The following is a 19,859-nucleotide window of genomic DNA, read 5'->3' as shown; positions in this document are numbered from 1 at the left end:
GTAATATATGATAGAATAAATATCTGCTGCAGATCTGAGTGTTTGAGACTCATAAATGCAATTTATCTTTGCTAAATTAATGACTGTGTATTATACCATCAAAATGACACCAGGCACTGCTCTCGAAGTCAGTTTGTCAATGCTTTTTCCTTTAAGTGGTCATCAAAAGCCACATTTAACCTAGATATTTTTTGCAGATCCAGCAGTGGGAGCAAAATCTGGAGAAGTTCAACATGGAGCTTTTCCGCATGAGATGCTACCTGGCTAGCCTGCAGGGTTCAGAGCAGCCCAATCCCAAGAACCTGTTAGCCGTAGCTTCACGTCAGTCAAAGATAGCACTCGGACGTCTGGGGATTTTCTCTGTCTCATCTTTTCATGCTTTGGTGAGTAGTCTAGATGGGATATAACCTACAATTTAGAAAGTTGTTTTCACATGGTCTAAAAGTATGTTTTTGTGTGTAAGATGTGTACTCGTGATGAGGCCAGTTTGAAGAGGCGTTCACGTTCTCAGTCTCGGGCCGCACGGAGCAAGCGAGGAATCTTTTCCTCTCAGAAAGGCCTGGACAGCCTGAGTAGACGCAATCATGAAAAGAGACAGTCTCTGTCCCAGGTAAGGCAAAATCACCCATTCGTTTCTAAACACGTTCACATCTACAGAAAAGCTATATATACAGAGAGCGAGAGCATCCTGATGTTTCTCTGATGCCAGTGCAGTATCACTGCTTGCACCGCATGCACACAACCACTGATTCCGACTATGGAAAAAACATTTGGCATTTGCCTTTTTTTCTTCATCACCTGTATAAACAGATCTTTAGGACTGACTGCTTGGCCCATGCCCCAGTGGCACGTTTCTGAAGCCCCTTTGTTTTAATACCGGTTAGTAAATCTGTTCAAAAATGCTGGTTCTTGGAATGCACATTAACACTGGTTAGAAGGCGTGACCTACAGACTTCTCTCCCTACTAGTTTTTCTCTCACTGTTTAGCTTCCAGAATTTCATCTGGATAATTACTAAGGCATTGCTAATGTGTGTGTTGGGGCATTGCAGATTTTGGACTGTAGTAGAGTTTTGGGAAACTACTGCTTCATTTCCCAGTGGGACTGTGACTGGGGATTTAATCTAAATGTTTTCAAATTTTTCTTTTTGTTAATGTTTTTGTTTTTTCGTTTAGACTTTCGTTTGATTTGGTCTTTTAATGTAAATTGGACAGGGCTAACCTTGGTGAAATCTTGTAAGTATTACCTTCATCAGTTAAGGTTAATAGATCAGTTAAAACTGATCTATGTTCAAAAGAGTAAGCAATGCACCTCCAGGGCAGGACAAACTATTCCTTTTTCAACCAGTTTTACACAGGACTTCTGCAGGGATTATGCAAGTAAATGGTTCAAACATAAACCAAAATCCAAAACCCAGCTTTAGAGAAAAAACAGTGTTTGTGTATCACGTTACAGCTGTTTTGTCCACTTGCTGATCCTTCGCACAGAACAATTGCTACTTTTGCTGAGCTGTCAGGTGAGGAAAAGCTATTATGTTCATCCCAGCGGTCAAAACAAACTGCTGTTCCTGCTCTCATCAACACTCACATGGACGTCAAATGGCAGGCAAGCCTCTGCTGTTTACTTTAGCTTAACGCAAATCAGTGGCTCTAAATCCACATACACAGTTCTCACTGCCTGAATCACATGTGATCAGAGGAGACTGCTCAGGTCTTCCAGCCGTCTAATGACCCAAAGCTGCATAATCTCGGCCAAACGACCCCTAATAATGCACCCCTCTGGCGCGGAGTTACCATAAACCACGTGCTTAATTGCTGCAAGCTGGAGAGCAGCAGAGAAACAAAAGGTTTGTGTAAAACCGCACTGTCCGCTTAAATATCAGACAGCTGGAAAACGCTCCTGTCGTCTGAAGTCTACTTCACTCAGCTTCAGTAACAGACAGAGGAATGGGGGCTGGGGGAGTTAGGCTGATTATTTCCAGAAGGCCATGAGGATGGAGCTGAGGTGAGTCAGTGTCACTGACCTCCCAGCAGTGCAATGGTTTTAAATGAAATGCTGCATCACTCTGAATGGCTAATGCCCTTTTACACAATCACTAATCAATACACACTTATCCTCTTCCCCCATCACATATATATCTAATCTATCTCTCTGTCCATCTGTCTAACCATTCATTGTTTTTCTAGTTGTTAATCCATCCATCCAATCCATCTATTTATCCATCCATTTATCTATCTATTTATCCATCCATCCATCCAGCCATCCAAGCTTTTCCATTTATTCATCAATTCATCTATTAGTTCATCCATAAATCAGCCCCAAAAATCTCACTAGTTAATCTAACAATCCATTCATTCATCCAGTCATCCATCTATCTATCCGTCTGTCCATCCATCCATCCATTTATCTCTCCATCCATCCATCTATCCATCCATTCAGCCAGACAGACAGCCACCCAGCCATCATTTATTTATGCATCCTCTATCACTCCTCTATCCATCCCCTATTGACCTAATCTTCATTTATTTACCCATTCATTTATTAGCCTACAAGATCTATCTACTCTACCTATCCTTCCATCTTTCTTTATTGTGTAAATACAGGACATCTAAAGCTCTGTGTTCCACTCTTCAGTATTTCCAGAAGCAGGTTTCAGTTTGTGTATCAGTTGTTGATGCTGCTCTGATTCTGGCTGTGGTAGATCAGTGTGTGGTTAGAACGTGTCTCTGGTTGAAGCCTTGTGGAAGATGACGGTCGAGTCAGAGCCGTCCCGGCGGGCGTCTGGGTCGAGGGGAGACTGTGGCTCTCGCTTGTAGGCTGACAGAGGCTGGCACATTAGCCTACCCTCTCTAAGCTGTAATTACAGCATCGCCCAGACCTTTGATTATTTCTCTGCAAACCTCAGAGGCCTTTTCTGTTCCGATCCAGGATCTAAATAGTATCAAAAGCAGCTGGCTCAGCTCTATGGTTTTTAATTAAATGCAACTCTAGAGGCCATGTTACTTTTTTGAGCCTGAATGTTACCTTGGATATATTTTGATATGTGTTTGTCTTTTTATATTGTAGGTATTTGAAGGGCATTCCAGCGGAACTCTTGGTTGTGCACCAACACCGAGCAGTTCAGAGGTATTACATGCACCATAGTGATGTTGTGTTTTCACTTTTATTCATTGTCTAAGTCTACAGCTGCCCTCAGTAGACTTTCTAGCAGATGGAGTTGAATTTTTTCATCTTTCATTCATTTTTTATACATTCTTTTAAAGAAGGCCCATGCTGTGCCAGGCCCAGGTGCCAGCCTACACCATCTGACATGCTAATGCTCCTTCATAATGTGTGAGGGGAGGTTCCCACCCCCTTTAATCCCCTGAAACTGGGAAGACGAGAGGGTGGGTAACAGTGGGGGAGGACTTTTTCGCCCTTTCGGAGCTTGCACAGCTGTCCCAAAAGCCTGCTGATCTGTTGACACTTTACTTTGCAAACAAGCTGCAGGCTGTGTGTGTAGACCTCTATAGAGGTGGAGTTAGCTTTCATTTCATCACAATCCTATTGTTAGTGAATATAATGAAGCTCACAGACAGGGATTCTCATGATACCAGCTCGACACGTTACATCTATATAGCCATTTTAACATACTCATTTGGGATATAATCCAAGCTGCTCTGAGCAACAATTGGCTTTTGATTGGCAATTCTCCTTCACATGAATACTTTGAAATTTCCGAAATGCCGTAATGAGACGGCGCAACATGAAGCTCAGCTACTCTTGCTACCCAGATGATTATTTTCCTATAACAGCACATTCCAAACAGCTTTATTCCTCCCTCTTATACCACAGCTATTCGCCAATGATCACAATGTTTTCTTTATTAAAGGACAAAGGCTTGTAGGTTTTTTCGTTTTTATACATTTATAGTTATAGTACAATAAATTTATCTTTTCGCTTATAACAATTAAAAAACCCTTTTCCAGCCCCTCATTTCTCTTTGATTTCTCTGACTTAGAGCAAAAATGATGCAATGCAGCTTGTTAACAATCTAACAAATTCATAAAGTGCAAAAAAGTCTTTAAAAAATAAAATAAAATGAAATAAAATAGCTTTAAACTTGATAGATACAAAGCTGATGCATAAAAATCCCTTTCCATACATGCTAAAATAAGCATTTGTTTTTAACGGAAAGCCTAACAATATCATTAACTACTTTTTAAAAATATATAATATTTATAATATTGATTATTGATTATTTAATTGATCGTCTGTGTCAACTAGAATTTTATTTCTGTCATGTTCACTTTAGATATGCATTTAGAAAAAGGTCACGTAAAAGAATAAATAAATAAATATAAAAGACCTTTATTTTCTTTTTCTTCAATTGCCTTTTACTACGCTCCAGATTTTCGTAGATATTTTAATTCAGTGTAGAATATTTTGAACACATGCCTGTATATGTAGATAAAGAATGGAAAGGAAAAAATCCATAAATATTAAGGCAACTGTTGTTGACAAATTTTTATAAATTATGAATATACAGAGAAATCACAGTGGCAGTGGGGATATGATAGTACAGCATTTGTGTAGTATAAGTGTAATATATTAACTTCATTTCTTATTATAAGTTATATTCCAAGTTTCATAGGAACATTTTCATGCAGTAAATATACATGGAGAATAATAATGCATGAAATGTGCCATCACTTTTAATTTTTTTCTTTATATCTGTTTATTTTCCTGTCTCACCTGATCCACAGCATGTTTTACAAAATACATTTATCAAAAGTCAAAATATTAAAATGGTATATAAAGTTGTAAAAATGTTTTTTTTTGTTTCCTTATCTTGCATGTTCAGCAGCAACTGGACGCTTTTCCTAAACTGCATCCTACAGCGCCACCTGAAGGCAGAGTGTGGGACTGCAGCGTTGAGAGCCTGCAGTGTGTGTGCATGCCTGACAGGCAGGTCCTCAGTGTTCCAGTCAGACAGGATTACATCGTAGCTGATGTGCTCGCCTCAGCCTGCAAGGTACTCCATCATCTGATTAACTTTCAGAAAGGTTTAAAGCTTCTGAACGAATCAGCCGTGTTCGGAATCTGTGCTGAAGTGAACCAGGCTGCGAGGAGGATGGCTGAGAAGAATAAAATTAGCTTAAGCTGTTTTAATTACACCAGAGCTTTCAATATTTAATTATGTGTCCTGTTTTTATAACGTCCCTCTTATCTTTTTTGCTGGTCGGTTAGCTAGCAGGCCGCAGGACGTCTCTTCAGACGTTCTAGCAATGTGACTGGAACATTTATTTTATCCTTGTCACAGTAATTAATAATATAATACATTTTGTTAGGAATAGATCTATAAAAAAATTTCTCTGCTTAGTGATCCTCTTCATAGACTGGAGGTGTGTGTGTGTGTGTGTGTGTGTGTGAGAGAGAGAGAGAGAGAGAGAGAGAGAAAGACAGAGAGAGAGAGAGAAAGAGAGAGAAAGACAGAGAGAGAGAGAGAGAGAGAAAGAGACAGACAGAAAGAAAGAGAGAGAGAGAGAGAAAATGTAAATAAGAGATGATAATTGATGTTATTTTTATTGCATGAGAAAAACAACTGAATGTAATATTAATGTCATTTCAATATATACGTATATACTGATAATATATCATTTATTTAATTATATATCATTTAATTTTAATTTCTTTCATTGTCTTTCATTTTTATGAGTGCATGTGTTGACACTCACTTCACCACACCTCTCAGCACCACTACACTCATACCAAGACTCACAACACGCCTACACTCTTTATCACAATAGTGTGTAGAGGTGTTGTGCGGTGCTGTGTGCTGAGGTGTAGTGAAGTGAGGTGAGGTGTGTGTAGTTAGGTTTGATGAGGTGAGGTGAAGTGAGGTGAGGTGTGGAGAGAGAGAAAGAGGTTATACAAAAATAACATTTCTGTGCGTGTGTGTGTGCGTAGTTGAAGCAGCTGGACCCGACGCAGTATTATCTGCGTGTGAAGAGACGTTCAGGTCCAGATGTTGAGATCAGCACTCCTTCAAACTCAGACTTACTGAGAGACCTGGTAAGCTTTACGACACACTCAGACCCATGATTTTTTCTGTAATACACATCTGGAACATCTGTTTTATTCATGAGCTGCTACGTTCGGATGCAGCTGCTGTTTACAGATGATGACTCGGTCTCTTCACACCTGTCTATGTTGTGTGTCTACACCGATCAAGCATAACATTATGACCACCTGCCAAATATTGCCGCCGAAACAGCCCTGACCTGTCATGCACTGATGCTCAGAACCAGCATTAACTTCTTCAGCAGTCTGATCAACAGTAGCTCGCCTGTTGGATCGGATCACACGGGCCAGCTTTCATTCCCTATGTGCATCAATGAGCCTTGGCTGCCCATGACCCTGTCGCCGGTTCACCACTGTTCCTTCCTTGGATCACTTTTGATAGATACTGACCACTGCACAAGAGCTGCAGTTTTGGAGATGCTCTGATCCAGTGGTCTAGCCATCATAATTTGGCCCTTGTCAAACTCGCTCAAATCCTTACGCTTGCCCATTTTTCCTGCTTCTAACACATCAACTTTGAAAATCAAAATGTTGACTTGCTGTCAAATATTCCACCCACTAACAGGTGCCATGATGAGGAGATCATCAGTGTTATTCACTTCACCTCTCACTGCTCATAATGTTATGCCTGATATTGATATTCACTCCTAGTGTGTACATGTAAATATGGGTGTGTCCTGTATGTCCTACATGTAACTTTATTCTCTGCTTCTGTTGTCTAAACAGGTTTATGACGAACTTGACATTTGGCCTCTCAACGTGTTCACTTTAACCCTTTCACGTCCAGATACCGTCAGCGATTTTGGTGAGTGGTTAGCGTTCGATTTGTTATTTAGGAGTGTGTGTGTTTACTCATTTCAGTATATATGATGTGCAAGATCTTAGATACTGTTGTGAGAATGACTTATCACAAAGTGTGAGTGGTACATAAGGTTCTAACGTGTGTGTGTGTGTGTGTATGTGTGTGTGTGTGTAGGATTTGCAGTGACAGGCCATGTGGATGGTTTGAGGAGGAGTCACATCTATGTGAGTGAGGTGAATCCAGAAGGCCTGGCGTTTACTGAGGGTAAATCATCATAATAAAACTCATTTACAATGATGATTATAAGACAATAATAGAATTTGTTTTGGTTAAAATCTCACCATGGTTTATGTAAGGAAATCAAAATTCAAGCCGAAGAAAAATTCTAAACTAATATAGTTCTAAAGCAATTAAAGAGCTAGTTTAACCAAAAACAATTTTCTTCTTAACAAAAATGTAGTCAAGTTCTGTTTGACTATAGTTTATTATGTAGCTAACAAGTAATGGGAGTTAGAGCTACCGGTTTAGCATAAGCATTTAGCATCTACTGTACATAAGATAGACAAAGACACTTGAATTATATGTTGATGGATTTGATGATCTAATGAATTCTGTGTGCACATTGGTTTATAGTGCAGGTGGATCTGATTAATCTCTCTTTTAACTCTGTGTGTGTGTGTAGGGCTGAAAGCAGGTGATGAGATCTTGGCTGTGAACAGTGCGAGCGTATCCTCTCTGGACTTGGGCCTCATACACACCTTGTTCAGCGAGCAGACGCTGCGTCTCGTCCTTCGGCGTGAGGAAAACGTGTCGGATGAGCAGGGAAGTGTGTGGCCAGGGTGTAACCCCAGTGACCCATACGAACCTGCTCCACCCTCCAGCGCTCCTTACTGCCCCCCTCCACCTTCACACAGCATGCAGATGCAGTTCGGCTCATCAGGTACGACCGCGCAAGCTTCATCTAATGGAAGTGCTTTATCGTTTAAAAATCGTGTTCATTTGCTGAGGTTTTATGCTGTTCCACGGGATACTTTGATGCCATTTGAATTACACCAATCAGGGATAACATTATGACCACCTGCCTAATATTGTGTCGGTCCAAAACACAGCAAACTGCGATGCCCTGTGTATTCTGACACCTTTCTGTCAGAACCAGCATTAACTTCTTTAGCAATTTGAGCAACAGTAGCTCGTCTGTTGGATCGGATCACAGGGGCCAGCCTTCGCTCCCCACATGCATCAATGAGCCTTGGCCGCCCATGACACTGTCACCGGTTCACCACTGTTCCTCCCTTGGACCACTTTTGATAGATACTGACCACTGCAGACCGGGAACACCCCACAAGAGCTGCAGTTTTGGAGATGCTCTGATCCAGTTGTCTAGCCATCACAATCTGTCCCTTGTCAAACTTGCTCAAATCCTTACACTTGTCCATTTTTCCTGCTTCTAACACATCAACTTTGAGGACAAAATGTTCTCTTGCTGCCTTTATAGAAAAGAATTATGTAAGTTGAGCCCATGATATGTTGGTGGGGACCGTATCACAAAACCAGTGACTCCAGTATGTCTTTGTATCTCTTTTCCTATTGTCAGAATCCGAATCCGAATGTGCTTTATTGCCAAGTATGCTCACACATATAAGGAATTTTTTTGGTGCTGGAGAATACACAGACATAAATTATAATTTTGAAAAATATAGCAGTACAGATATAAGTAGGATGGAAATATAAATAGGGTACTTATGGGTACTTATGTACAATATTGCATTTGTGCCTATATACAGTACATACATGTACATAAAGATTATTATTGCAGCGGGGGAGATAGCAGACAGATTAATTGTTCAGGAAATGAATGGCCTGAGGGAAGAAGCTGTTCTTGTGTCTGGATGTCCTAGCGTTTACTGCTCTGTAGCACCATCCAGAGGGTAAAAGTTCAAAGAGGGGGTGGGCCGGGTGTGTGGGGTCCAGAGTGATTCTACCTACACGTTTCCTCATTCTGGATGTGTAAAGTTCTTGTAGAGTGGGCAGGTGAATCTTGTAGAGTGGGCAGGTGAATCTTGTAGAGTGGGCAGGTGAATCTTGGAGAGTGGGCAGGTGAATCTTGTAGAGTGGGCAGGTGAATCTTGTAGAGTGGGCAGGTGAATCTTGGAGAGTGGGCAGGTGAATCTTGTAGAGTGGGCAGGTGAATCTTGGAGAGTGGGCAGGTGAATCTTGTAGAGTGGGCAGGTGAATCTTGGAGAGTGGGCAGGTGAATCTTGGAGAGTGGGCAGGTGAATCTTGGAGAGTGGGCAGGTGAATCTTGGAGAGTGGGCAGGTGAATCTTGGAGAGTGGGCAGGTTTCCCTATTGAACTAAAGTGTCATCTGTATGCTTAAAAGAAGATGAAGAAGCCTTTATTATTTTCACAGCACAGTGATATTCTTTCGCATATGAAAGTTGAGGTCAATGCACAGAGTCAGACATGATGCAGGGAGGATTAAGGGCCTTGCTCAGGGACCCAACAGTGGCAGCATGGTGATGCTGGTTCCTGTACCCACAATTCATTTCATTCATTTCTTGCTGTCTCATTCAGTTTAAAAATACAATAACTGCTATGAATGAATGTAACCTGACCTAACTCTATTCACTTATGGCCACATAATATTATTAATATAATAAACCACCATATTACCTCAGCAGCTCTGTAGCTCTGTACATTTGGAGCAGTTCTGGGAAAAGAAAAAGACTTAAATGACCTGCTTCTGCAAACAAGACCATTAGAGAAATCAGATCAATGCGAGTTAATACCACTCAAGTGCACTTACTTTCCAGCTGGCTGTAGGCTCCCTCCCTAGGGCATTTTCAGAGTAATACGGTCTTTAACAAGCTAACTGCTCTGTCTGCCCTACCTGAAGTTTCTCTGTCTCACTCACCATTGCGAATGTTTCCCTGTTTTTTCTCACAGATGGCTGTCAGTTCCTGGAAGTTCCCGGGGATGCAGCAGTGCCTCTGGCAGGAGACGTCTGCGATAAGGCCGAGCGGTGCAGAAAGGTAAGATAGAGGAGTGGAAGGTGTGGGAGGAGGAGCGAGGGCTGAAAGCGTGCCTGCTGAAGTCAGGATTATTTTTAGTCGTAAAAGCCGGGTGAAGCGTGCCAAGAGAAATTCCAGTCTCCTTACTGCATGTTTGGCAGCTTGAGACAGTAGAATTAGTCTTATTTTACATTCTGTGAAGCTTTAGACTTATTCAGCTTTTAAAGGAATCTTCTGGAGAAAATCCAAGTGTGCATAATTTAGCTTTTTCTCTAGTGGGGTTTAATGGCTGCTTATCCATTTGTTCAGTGATGACACCAAGACTTTGGTTTAAGACACAGTGTGGCTTAGTTTTATCTGTAAACAAGAGCTAAACTTCACTGTCTATTGTTTAGTTGTAATATTATCGTGGCCTTCATCCTTAACAGTATTGCAAAAGTTTTTTCCTCTTCACTCTGGTCTCAAGGCTCTGCTGCAGTGGATTATAATAGAATTCATAATTAATTATTGACCATTTATTGAAAAAATATATATATTTAATTCAATTAATTCAAATTTTTTGTTTCATTTATTTATTAAAGATTTGATAGACTTTCAGTACTTGGCATGCATGATGCTTATACAGCAGAAAATATATAAATATTTATATAGATATCACAGGTACAAACAGTAATAACTGCAGGAGTGGGCGGGATTAGCTGAGTAGAGTAGAGTTTCACAGAGAATACTTTATTAATACATTGTGTATACAAATGTGTGTGTAGGTGTGTGTCTGCATGTGTGTACATTTGCATGCGTGTGTGTGTGTGTGTGTGTCTGTGAGGTGCGTGTATATATGCATGTGAATACACATATGTACACGTGTATGTATGTGTATCTGTCCTTGTGTGCATATGTGTGTGTGTGTGTACTTGAGTGTTTAAGTGCCAGCATGTTAGCATGACCTTTTCTCTGAGCGAGCCTCTGGATTTATAAAATTGATGCTTTTGAGAAATGACTGTTCACTTTCCCATTTCTATTTTTTTTCTAATGGCTGTAATTATCCTGTCAGCAGTGAAAAGAAAAGATTGTGCTGTAGGATGATTCACTGCAGGCAGAACACGTACACACACACACACACACACACTTTAACCTTACTTGGTTCAGTTTATCAATACACCATGTACATAATGAAGCTGCTTTATGCTAAGAGGTTTGTACATTTTTCTGAAAAAAATAAATAAAAATCTCTTCTATAGATTGGACATTTTGTCTTTTCTGGGTCTGTTTTTTTTCCTCTAGTATAGAGAACAGCTTTAAATCACAGCACAGTGGCCTCCCCAGGGGAATTTATCAGTTTGTCAGCACTTTATTACTCTGTGGCAGGACAGATTATGATGATAAATGGCTGGAATTCTCAATATGGCATTGAAGGTGGAGTGTGTGTGTGTGTGTGTGTGTGTGTGTGTGTGAGATAAAGCTCCAGTGGCACATTTACATTCTGTGGATTCTCAGTTATGTGCCAAACTGCATTTATAAAACAAACTGAGACAGAAAAAGGATACTAAAGGACACTTAAGGACACTACAAATTCATGTTACCTCAAAAAAATTGTTATAGCATTCTTCTTCTTATTCTTATTATTACAATTTGCAATATTATATGTATCTCTGTCTATTTCTCAGCAATAATGAACAGCTTTGTTGCTTAATCAAAACCATCAGGAATTTGTAGTTAGTCTGAATGTCCTCCATTTCATTTACAGAAAGTAGAGCGAGCGTGCCCGCTGTACCAGACCTACCCCGAGGACGAAAACCTCGCCGCAGAAGGCTACAGGAACCCGTACTCCACTGAGAGCGGCACTGCAAGGGGCAGCCCACGCCACATGACCATCACAGAGAGACTGCGGAAGGTCATTCAGGAGCTCGTTGACACAGAGAAGTCCTACGTGAAGGTACGTCTTTCTGACTCAGCTTCTTATAGACCTGTGAATGTTTATCTTGAAATGTCTAGTGGTAGAAAGACAGAGCAGTTGGACATGTGGTTCATTCAGTCTTGAAGAATTATAGATGAAATGTCTATAAGATTAGAATGGAATCTTATAGATTAGATATAAATTCTTTTAGTGAGTATATTGGTAGGAGAATGTTGGACATGGAGCTGCCAGGCAGGAGGTCAAAGAGGAGGTATATGGATGTAATAAATAAGGATATGAAGCTAGTGGGTGCAAGTGTTGAGGATGCAGAAGGGATAGGTGGAGAGAGATGATTCGCTGTGGCGACCCCTGAATGGAAAAACCGTAAGAACAAGAAGATTAACACCTTATTAACAACTTTGGACCAATCAGATTTGAAAATAGACAATTTTTTTTATGAGCATTAATACTTTTGCCTATTGGGATGTTGTTATTAAATCATTAATGCTTTGTTGCACTGTGTGTTAATCAGGACCTTGGCTGTCTGTTTGAGATCTACCTGAAGCCTTTAGAGCGAGAGACTTTCCTCAGCAGGGGAGAGGTGAGTGCCAGCCACCCTGCAGAGCTCCTCTTCACACACTGACACACTGACCAAGCTGTTGAGTGTCTGTGGCAAGCCGTCACATGTAGATTGTGTTGTGTTTTCAACACTGCAGGTTGCTTTTATAGGCTCATAGGCTGTAGATCAGTCACAAGCTTAACCAGGACTGAAGATGAGTGAATGAATAAACGAATCATTTAATCAATCGTTCAATCGATCAATCAGTGGAAGAATGAATGAATGTCCATGTCTTAGTCTCACCAGACTTCTATGACAACAGCCATAATAAGTCTTGTCTTTTATGGTGTGAAATAAACGCCCTTTTATTTCACTTTTTATTTCACATGACGACGCAAACAGCTTTAGGTTTGTTTTTTTGTTATCTTCACCGGCCATTTCTCATTTTTTATTAGATGGAGTCCCTGTTTGGCAGCCTGCCAGAGATGCTGGACTTCCAGAGGGTGTTTCTGCAGACGCTGGAAGAGAAAACCAGCTCATCTCCAGACTTCATGACACTCCAGACGACAGAGGAGCTCAAGGTAACCTTGAGTGCCTGAACCTTGAACAGGCAAACAAGCCCATACAATCTTTATGTTGGTTTATTCATGTTTTTAAATACTTTTTTCTACAATTTTGCAAATACAGAAGCTGCTTTCCTCACTGGGCGGATCCTTTCTGTACTACGCCGACCACTTTAAGCTCTACAGTGGCTTCTGCGCCAACCATATCAAAGTCCAGAAAGTTCTGGAACGAGGTAAGCATCAGAACACCTCAGAACATCCTCTTCATCTTGTGGATTTGATTACACCTACACAAGTAGAACACTAAGAGACAAAAAAAAGTTTCATTTGTTTTCTTCTTGTTTGTCTGCAGCAAAGACAGACAGGGCATTTAAAGAGTTCCTGGAGGAGAGGAACCCCACCAAACAGCACTCATCTACGCTGGAATCCTACCTCATCAAGCCTGTGCAGAGGGTCCTCAAATATCCACTGCTGCTCAGAGAGCTTGTGTCACTCACAGACCCTGAGAGTGAAGAGCACTGCCATCTCACAGGTACCACATGCACATTCTTCCTCCCAGAGCTACATAAATGTTGGTCTTTGTGGTCTTTCATTGGTTGATACAGCAACATGGAAAGTCTAAATGTCTTAATTCTTGCAGATGCGTTGAGGGCCATGGAGAAGGTGGCCAGCCACATCAATGAAATGCAGAAGATCTATGAAGATTACGGCACTGTGTTTGATCAGCTGGTGGCAGAACAGTGCAGCACCAAGAAGGAGGTTTGTATGAGTGAATTGGCAATTTGGAATAAAAATTAAAAAGATGTAGAGGACACATGCATAACTGAAGAAGTATCTGAAATATCTGTAATGTGTTTGTCTCAGGTAACAGAGATCTCCATGGGAGAGTTTATCGTCCACGGCTCTGCGCACTGGCTGAACCCCATGACCTCACTGGGCCGTATGAGGAAAGAGCCAGAACTTACAATTTTCAGTAAGTATGACTCACATCAATGTATAGAATGAAAATATGTTTAAATATCTTCTTTACACAACATTTTCACCATTTTAATGGATCAATAGATGAGTGTGCCGTTCCCTGCTGTTTAATAGCAGCAGATAAGTACAGATCATGGAACCGTAACAGTAATAACACCACCGATATTCTTCACCACAGTCTTCAAAAGAGCGGTTATTTTGGTGTATCGAGAGAGCATCAAGCTGAAGAAAAGGATGGTGAGTCTGGTTTTCATAGATTTTTTTATAATGTTTATGTTGTAAATAGTTTTTTTCCAGCTAGCAAATGCTGTTTCTGTACTGTTTAAATTCTAGTGATTCTACTACTGTGACTAATCAGACCACAGTTCATGGCTGAAACACCACTGCAATCAAGTGGTCCACAGTTTCCCCATAATGCCATTAAATAAAATCAGATTATAAATTAGACCACATATCCTGCCACTAGTTCTACTGTCCTGGTATTACTTTAAAGATCAGACCACAGTTTCTGTGTCTGAATAATCAGACCCCACTTTATGACCCATGAGACTTCATGATAGAGGGCTTGGGGCTTGGGGCATCTTTAGTAACATGACCCACTGCATTGTTTGTCCTATTAATTTAAGAGTTAACTTAAAGGGTCCCCAGCTGCAGCCTTGGCAGCCCCCTACTTCTCATGTTTATGCCTTCAAGCGATTCATTCCTTACATCGATAATTAGACTGCAGTTCCTGCTCAGACTCAGTTGTAACAAATCATAGAGCCTATTTACTCGCCCCATGACCCATCAGATCAGAACATAGCCCCCAACCAACCCAACATACCCCCTACCCCACCCCAAAGTGCCACTATAATCATTTAGATTGAAGGTTTCCACCCAAAACGCTAATTTGACCAAACAGACCAGAGTAAAATATCACTAAACCCAATCAGATCCCTGTAAATTATATTTGACAAATTTGCAAAATGATTAGATCTAATAGTTGTACTACATATTGCTTCATGCTGTAAATGGAAAAAAAAACAATGCAGTGCTAATGCTTTTTGTTTGCTCCCATAGACATCATCCCGCTCTGGAGATCTGGATCCTTTCAAATTCCGCTGGCTCATACCGGCTACATCTCTACATCTGCGACCTGGAAACTCAGCAGGTATGTCTCGAACGGTGCAACATACAATACAATATAAAGCCAAAGTGCAATTAGCAGAACGGTGCTTAAGCCTTTCATTCTGTCTACTAGGATCTGAGAACCCCTGTGTTTGGGAATTAGTTCACACTAAGTCTGAGGTGGAAGGAAGACCAGAGACGGTTTTTCAGCTCTGCAGCAGGTGAGATGGTGATTGAGATGAAGGAAGAAAACCGATACAGTAGGATGCATTAACACAACAGAAAGTATTTTAGGAAATCGAGGAATTTAGAGAAACCTGGACTCATTTTAGTTCCTGCACTATAGTGGGTGGTACTGCTACACCTGTATAGTATTACACCTATATCTGTATAGTAATATATCAGTATATCAAGTAGGATGACACAACATCCAACACAAAATATTCCCACCATGATTATTTTGGTCGTGACAAAAAGGCTTGACGTTCTTCTACCTGGTTCATAAAACTACATTAATGTTAATATCAATTCAACCTCAGCTGCTGATGAGCTTTGACCATGTGCTGAAATTATATAACCATCACAGAGTACAACTAAAATATTGTTGAATCATTGTAGAAATGCCTAGAAACATTCTCATAAGACAACAAAAAATCGAATGAACTCGTTTTACCAGTACACTGGTGTTCCATTTGACTGGTTTAATAGAAATTGCCTCATCAGACATTTTGAATCAGTATAAACAAATGAATTATTATATGGCCGCAGGTATGATATAAAATTAGTCAGGATACTGTTGGCTGTCAGTGTGAAATATTTTTATCTCTGTTGGGATAAACTTACATAGAATTTTAGTGGTTGATTAACAACTTCAAATGTTAGAGATAAGATAATGCCTTCAAGTTTTAGACGGTTATGAACAAGCACACTGGGCATTTCAGAGAGAAGAAAGAGGTTTGATATCACCATGTACTTTGAAGATAGAAAGATTTGTGTGGAAAAAAAACATGGACACAACAAAACAGGCGCAAATTCCATTTTTTGGCCTCTAGGAAAACAGGACTAGAACTATATCATCTGAAAATGTTTTGCTAAGCTAAAACTGATAACTAGTGCCATAGATGGAGAATAAAAACTGAACAGTTTAGTCACAAATTGAGCCATCTTGCAAGCTAAGAATATAAAAATGAGCTTATTCAGTTCTGTTCATTTCAACCTGTTGTTTATTTGTGTTCTATACAGTAGTCTAGAGAGCAAGACGGACGTGGTGAAGGCCATCCGCTGTGTGCTGAGAGAAAATGCCAAAAGAAGCGCTCCAGCTGAAAGAGGCTTCAGAGACAATCTGACTTTCCCTAGAAGGAGCCAACAAGCCACAGCGAGAAGTAGATCCTGGACTAAGACTCGTCAACCCGAAGAAGGCCCTCTGCTTGGAGGAGACACGCATTCAGAACCTGGCATTCCCAAAAACACATGTCCGTCTCTGGGCTCAGGCGCCCGGCTAGGATCCCTCACCAGCTCACTGGAAGCCCAGCTTCAGAGACTGAGCTTCATGGAGGAAGTGCCACAGGAACCCAGGGGCAGAACCTCCAGCCACATACCCATGATGGAGAACACTTCCAACATGGATGTCAACTCCCTGCTGGTAAGGGACTACAGTGTGCAGAGTCTGAAGTCTGCTGTTAATGAAGGCAGTTTCTTTGACGCAGTCATGGGGGTCCAGAAGGCTGCTATTCCCACGCTTTAGAGGAATTTGTGTCTTGGATGGGTTTAAAGGTCTGGGTGTACTAAAGCTTACTTATTTCATCAGTTACATGGAAAAGATGTCGTCCCCTAAAACAGAATTTGCACATGTAATGGATAAAGTCTAGTAGCATATGCGCTTTTTGACAAAAAGCAGTAAAAACGATAGCACATAGCAAAGTCGGTATAAAACAATGAATGAAACATGACCTGGTGTAGTGTTCAGGATGGAAGGGTGTGACGCCTTTATCCTGCTTATTTTACAACAACATGACGTCCCAAAGTGTTTTATTCCTTTTATACAGTAGCACTTTGCCAACATTTAAAACTTATTTATTAAGTAAAGAATTAAAAGTCATCCATTTGGATTATTTTTTGGAATGCACTTCAATGAATGTTCCTTGTTTGTATCTCTGAAGCTCACAAGTCGCTTGAGCTAATCAGTGAAGTCGTTTCAAGACTCCTAGATATTTACAGCTACTTACTAAATATAGCTAGCTGACTTGTACAAAGAAACAAGCAGCTGCTAGTAAATGTATTGTTAAAAGGCTTTGTACAAGAATTCTTTAATTTCCTTATTATTCCTGAAAGTTAAAACACCATACAGAGCAAACACATCCAGTGTGGTTTGGGGGTGTGTCTTCAGATGGAGTAAATATCCATAATAATATTTCATTCAGTTTAATATTTCATTCAGTTTAAAATCATTGTGTCTTTCATATTGGATAAGCTTTAGATCAGTGATGAAATTTAAAACAAGGTCTTCTTGCTAGTGGACTCAGACCTTTGGCTGACTGTATAATGCCTGAAACACAGACTGTGTGTGAACTTGAAGCCTCTGGTTCTAAACACTGCAGTCACACGTTGCCTTCTCTCATTAACGCTCCTCCTGGACTGATACTCGGACCACCTGCGTTTGTGTCCCCCTGTTTGTGGATATTGTTGTTTTATATTCGTACCTCTTTTTGACAAAAGCTTTTCTCAGTTCAGTACAAGAACAGCTTGACTTGACGTTTTTTTTTAATGAACTTGAACAAGGTAAATAAAATAAAAAAAATCCTAAAATATTTTCTTAAATTAAAACGATTGCAATACATGTCTTTGTGGTTCATATGAATTTACTGTATTTAAAGTACCTCTGGAAATGTCTTTTGTAGTCTGATGTAATTTATTTGTAAATTATGATATATTCACTACCTGAGCAGCTCTTTTTGTAAAGAAAAAATATGAAGCTTATGTTGTAATATTTAATAAAATTGCTCTTCTGCTTTGATTTGAAATTCGTGTTAATCGTCTGGCATTTTTTATCAGATGGACACTAATAATGAAAGCTCACAAAGCCAAACCTCGTTCTGACCCAAATGGCTTACCATACTGTCTTCTCATACTGTGTGACCCTTTTCGAGTTCCACATGCATTTACCAGTTCTAGTTTTCCTGCTATTCGTTTTACATATGTCCTATTTCATTGTTTTATTTGTAACTTCTATTGATTGGGATCCTCCAAAATTATTGGCACCTTTCAAAAATGAATGGATAAAATGAATAAAAGATTTTGAAAATGAATAATGAAATGAAAAATATATTTACGCTTAAACCTCTGGTGACCTAGGGATAAAAGAGTAACTATATATATATATATATATATATATATATATACATTACCAGTCAAAAGTTTGGACACATCTTCTAATTCCATGGTCTTTCCTGATGTTTATTTATTTCAATGCTGAAGGCGGCCGAAATACACAATAATCTCGTTTGATCAGTTGATATTGAGATATGTCTGCTACTGATGCTCTGTAAAGCCTTCATTCTAATCTGAGGTGCTGTTAATTGGTGATTTCTGAGGCTGGTAACTCTAAATGAACTTCTCCTCTGCAGCAGAGGTAAGTTGTGGTCTTGCTTTACTGGGATGGTCTTCATGTGAGCCAGTTTCATCATGGTGCTTGATGGGTTTTGTAAATGCACTTGACAATACTGTTCTTGCAAGAACTGTTCCAGAACACCTGACCTTCGTGTCTTAAAATAACAACTGACTGTTTTTTGTTGTCGTTACATATGGATTACTGAAGTCCATGTGTGTTATTTCATAGTTTTGAAATCTCCAGTATTGTTCTCCAGTAACGTCTAACAAGTTTGCAGACACTGGTCGAGAATCTTGGATAAATCCTCCGATACAGAACATAAAGCTCTGTCATAATCTTAAGATGTTTTTATGTGCATGTGGATTTCTAGCATCAATTCAAGTCACAGTGTCGCATCTCCTGCAGTCACAAACTTTTATTCCTTACAGAATATTAACATGGACACCAAAGACTACATACACACACACACACACACACAGACACACACACAAAGCAAATATGTACACACACCATCCACCCAGTTACACACTGTACATCAAAAACAAAAGAACAAATTATATTAACACCTTCTGACCAATCAGAACAGAGGATTTAACATCAACTTTAAGATACAGGAATACACTCCTTGAGGAAAGAACATTAGACAGAGAACATTTTTAAAAAATATTCCTTCTGACATTGTTCTAGACACGATTCATTAAAGGTATCATATCGTCTCTCATAGTCGCCCAGCTCAATCAGCCTCACTCTCTCATTCTCATTCTTTCTACCCATGGCATTGGTTCAGTTTACAGTTGTATCAAACATTAGCCTTTTGTTTGTGATGTTACTCTCTGGTTTTGACCCTTTATTCCTGGCTCTTGAATACATGTGATTTTGGGGCAGTTCCCTGCCAGACCACCAGAGGGTTTGTTTTATGTCATGTGTTTCTCCATATGTTGTGCCACGTCCCTTCTATTGGTCAGTTTTCCACCTTGTCACCTGTTTCCTATTATTCCTAATGTTTTGCCCTCTTTTTACCTGCCCTTTTTATATCTGTCTTTGTCAAGTCATTGTTAATGTCATGTTTGGTTTTCAAGTTCTCTGTTAAATGTATCCATGTTGCCCTGTCCAAGTCTCGAGTTTTGGCACCACTAACATATATACCATTTGTTTCGGTGATGCTTTCATGTCTCCAGGTATCTATGTTTAGTTTTCGTGTCATGTCTAAATTACACCGATCAGGCATAGCATTATGACCACCAGCCTAATATTGTCTTGCTCCCCTTTTTGCTGC

General features: G+C 40.1%; 1 protein-coding gene and 1 long non-coding RNA gene across 5 annotated transcripts in view; one reads left to right on the top strand and one right to left on the bottom strand.

The window, feature by feature from the left end:
* LOC131345923 (rho guanine nucleotide exchange factor TIAM2) overlaps window positions 1–17,996 on the top strand; it is a 46,111-nt gene extending 28,115 nt beyond the window's left edge. For 2 of the 4 annotated variants that reach the window (XM_058379124.1, XM_058379123.1), the window contains 20 exons: window positions 198–383; window positions 464–610; window positions 3,066–3,125; window positions 4,843–5,013; window positions 5,949–6,053; window positions 6,789–6,867; window positions 7,039–7,128; window positions 7,547–7,804; window positions 9,811–9,896; window positions 11,620–11,808; window positions 12,302–12,370; window positions 12,784–12,909; window positions 13,016–13,124; window positions 13,244–13,423; window positions 13,532–13,650; window positions 13,756–13,864; window positions 14,048–14,106; window positions 14,929–15,019; window positions 15,110–15,197; window positions 16,219–17,996. In XM_058379124.1, the coding sequence (XP_058235107.1) occupies window positions 198–383; window positions 464–610; window positions 3,066–3,125; window positions 4,843–5,013; window positions 5,949–6,053; window positions 6,789–6,867; window positions 7,039–7,128; window positions 7,547–7,804; window positions 9,811–9,896; window positions 11,620–11,808; window positions 12,302–12,370; window positions 12,784–12,909; window positions 13,016–13,124; window positions 13,244–13,423; window positions 13,532–13,650; window positions 13,756–13,864; window positions 14,048–14,106; window positions 14,929–15,019; window positions 15,110–15,197; window positions 16,219–16,720 (2,823 nt within the window). In that variant the 3' untranslated portion in view covers window positions 16,721–17,996. The remainder of the gene's footprint in view (window positions 1–197; window positions 384–463; window positions 611–3,065; window positions 3,126–4,842; window positions 5,014–5,948; window positions 6,054–6,788; window positions 6,868–7,038; window positions 7,129–7,546; window positions 7,805–9,810; window positions 9,897–11,619; window positions 11,809–12,301; window positions 12,371–12,783; window positions 12,910–13,015; window positions 13,125–13,243; window positions 13,424–13,531; window positions 13,651–13,755; window positions 13,865–14,047; window positions 14,107–14,928; window positions 15,020–15,109; window positions 15,198–16,218) is intronic. The other 2 variants (XM_058379125.1, XM_058379126.1) reach the window with 2 other exon arrangements.
* Window positions 8,544–9,795, bottom strand: LOC131345924 (uncharacterized). The gene is made up of 3 exons (XR_009203549.1): window positions 9,671–9,795; window positions 9,538–9,574; window positions 8,544–9,236 (listed from the first exon to the last, which is right to left on the bottom strand). It is a non-coding gene; the product is annotated as an uncharacterized LOC131345924 (long non-coding RNA).
* Window positions 17,997–19,859: the final 1,863 nt, after the last annotated feature.

Source organism: Hemibagrus wyckioides, linkage group LG25, assembly GCF_019097595.1.
Source record: "Hemibagrus wyckioides isolate EC202008001 linkage group LG25, SWU_Hwy_1.0, whole genome shotgun sequence".
Classification (NCBI taxonomy): Eukaryota; Metazoa; Chordata; class Actinopteri; order Siluriformes; family Bagridae; genus Hemibagrus; species Hemibagrus wyckioides.
The sequence above is the reverse complement of the archived record's forward strand: the minus strand, read 5'-3'. Positions and strand labels throughout refer to the sequence as shown.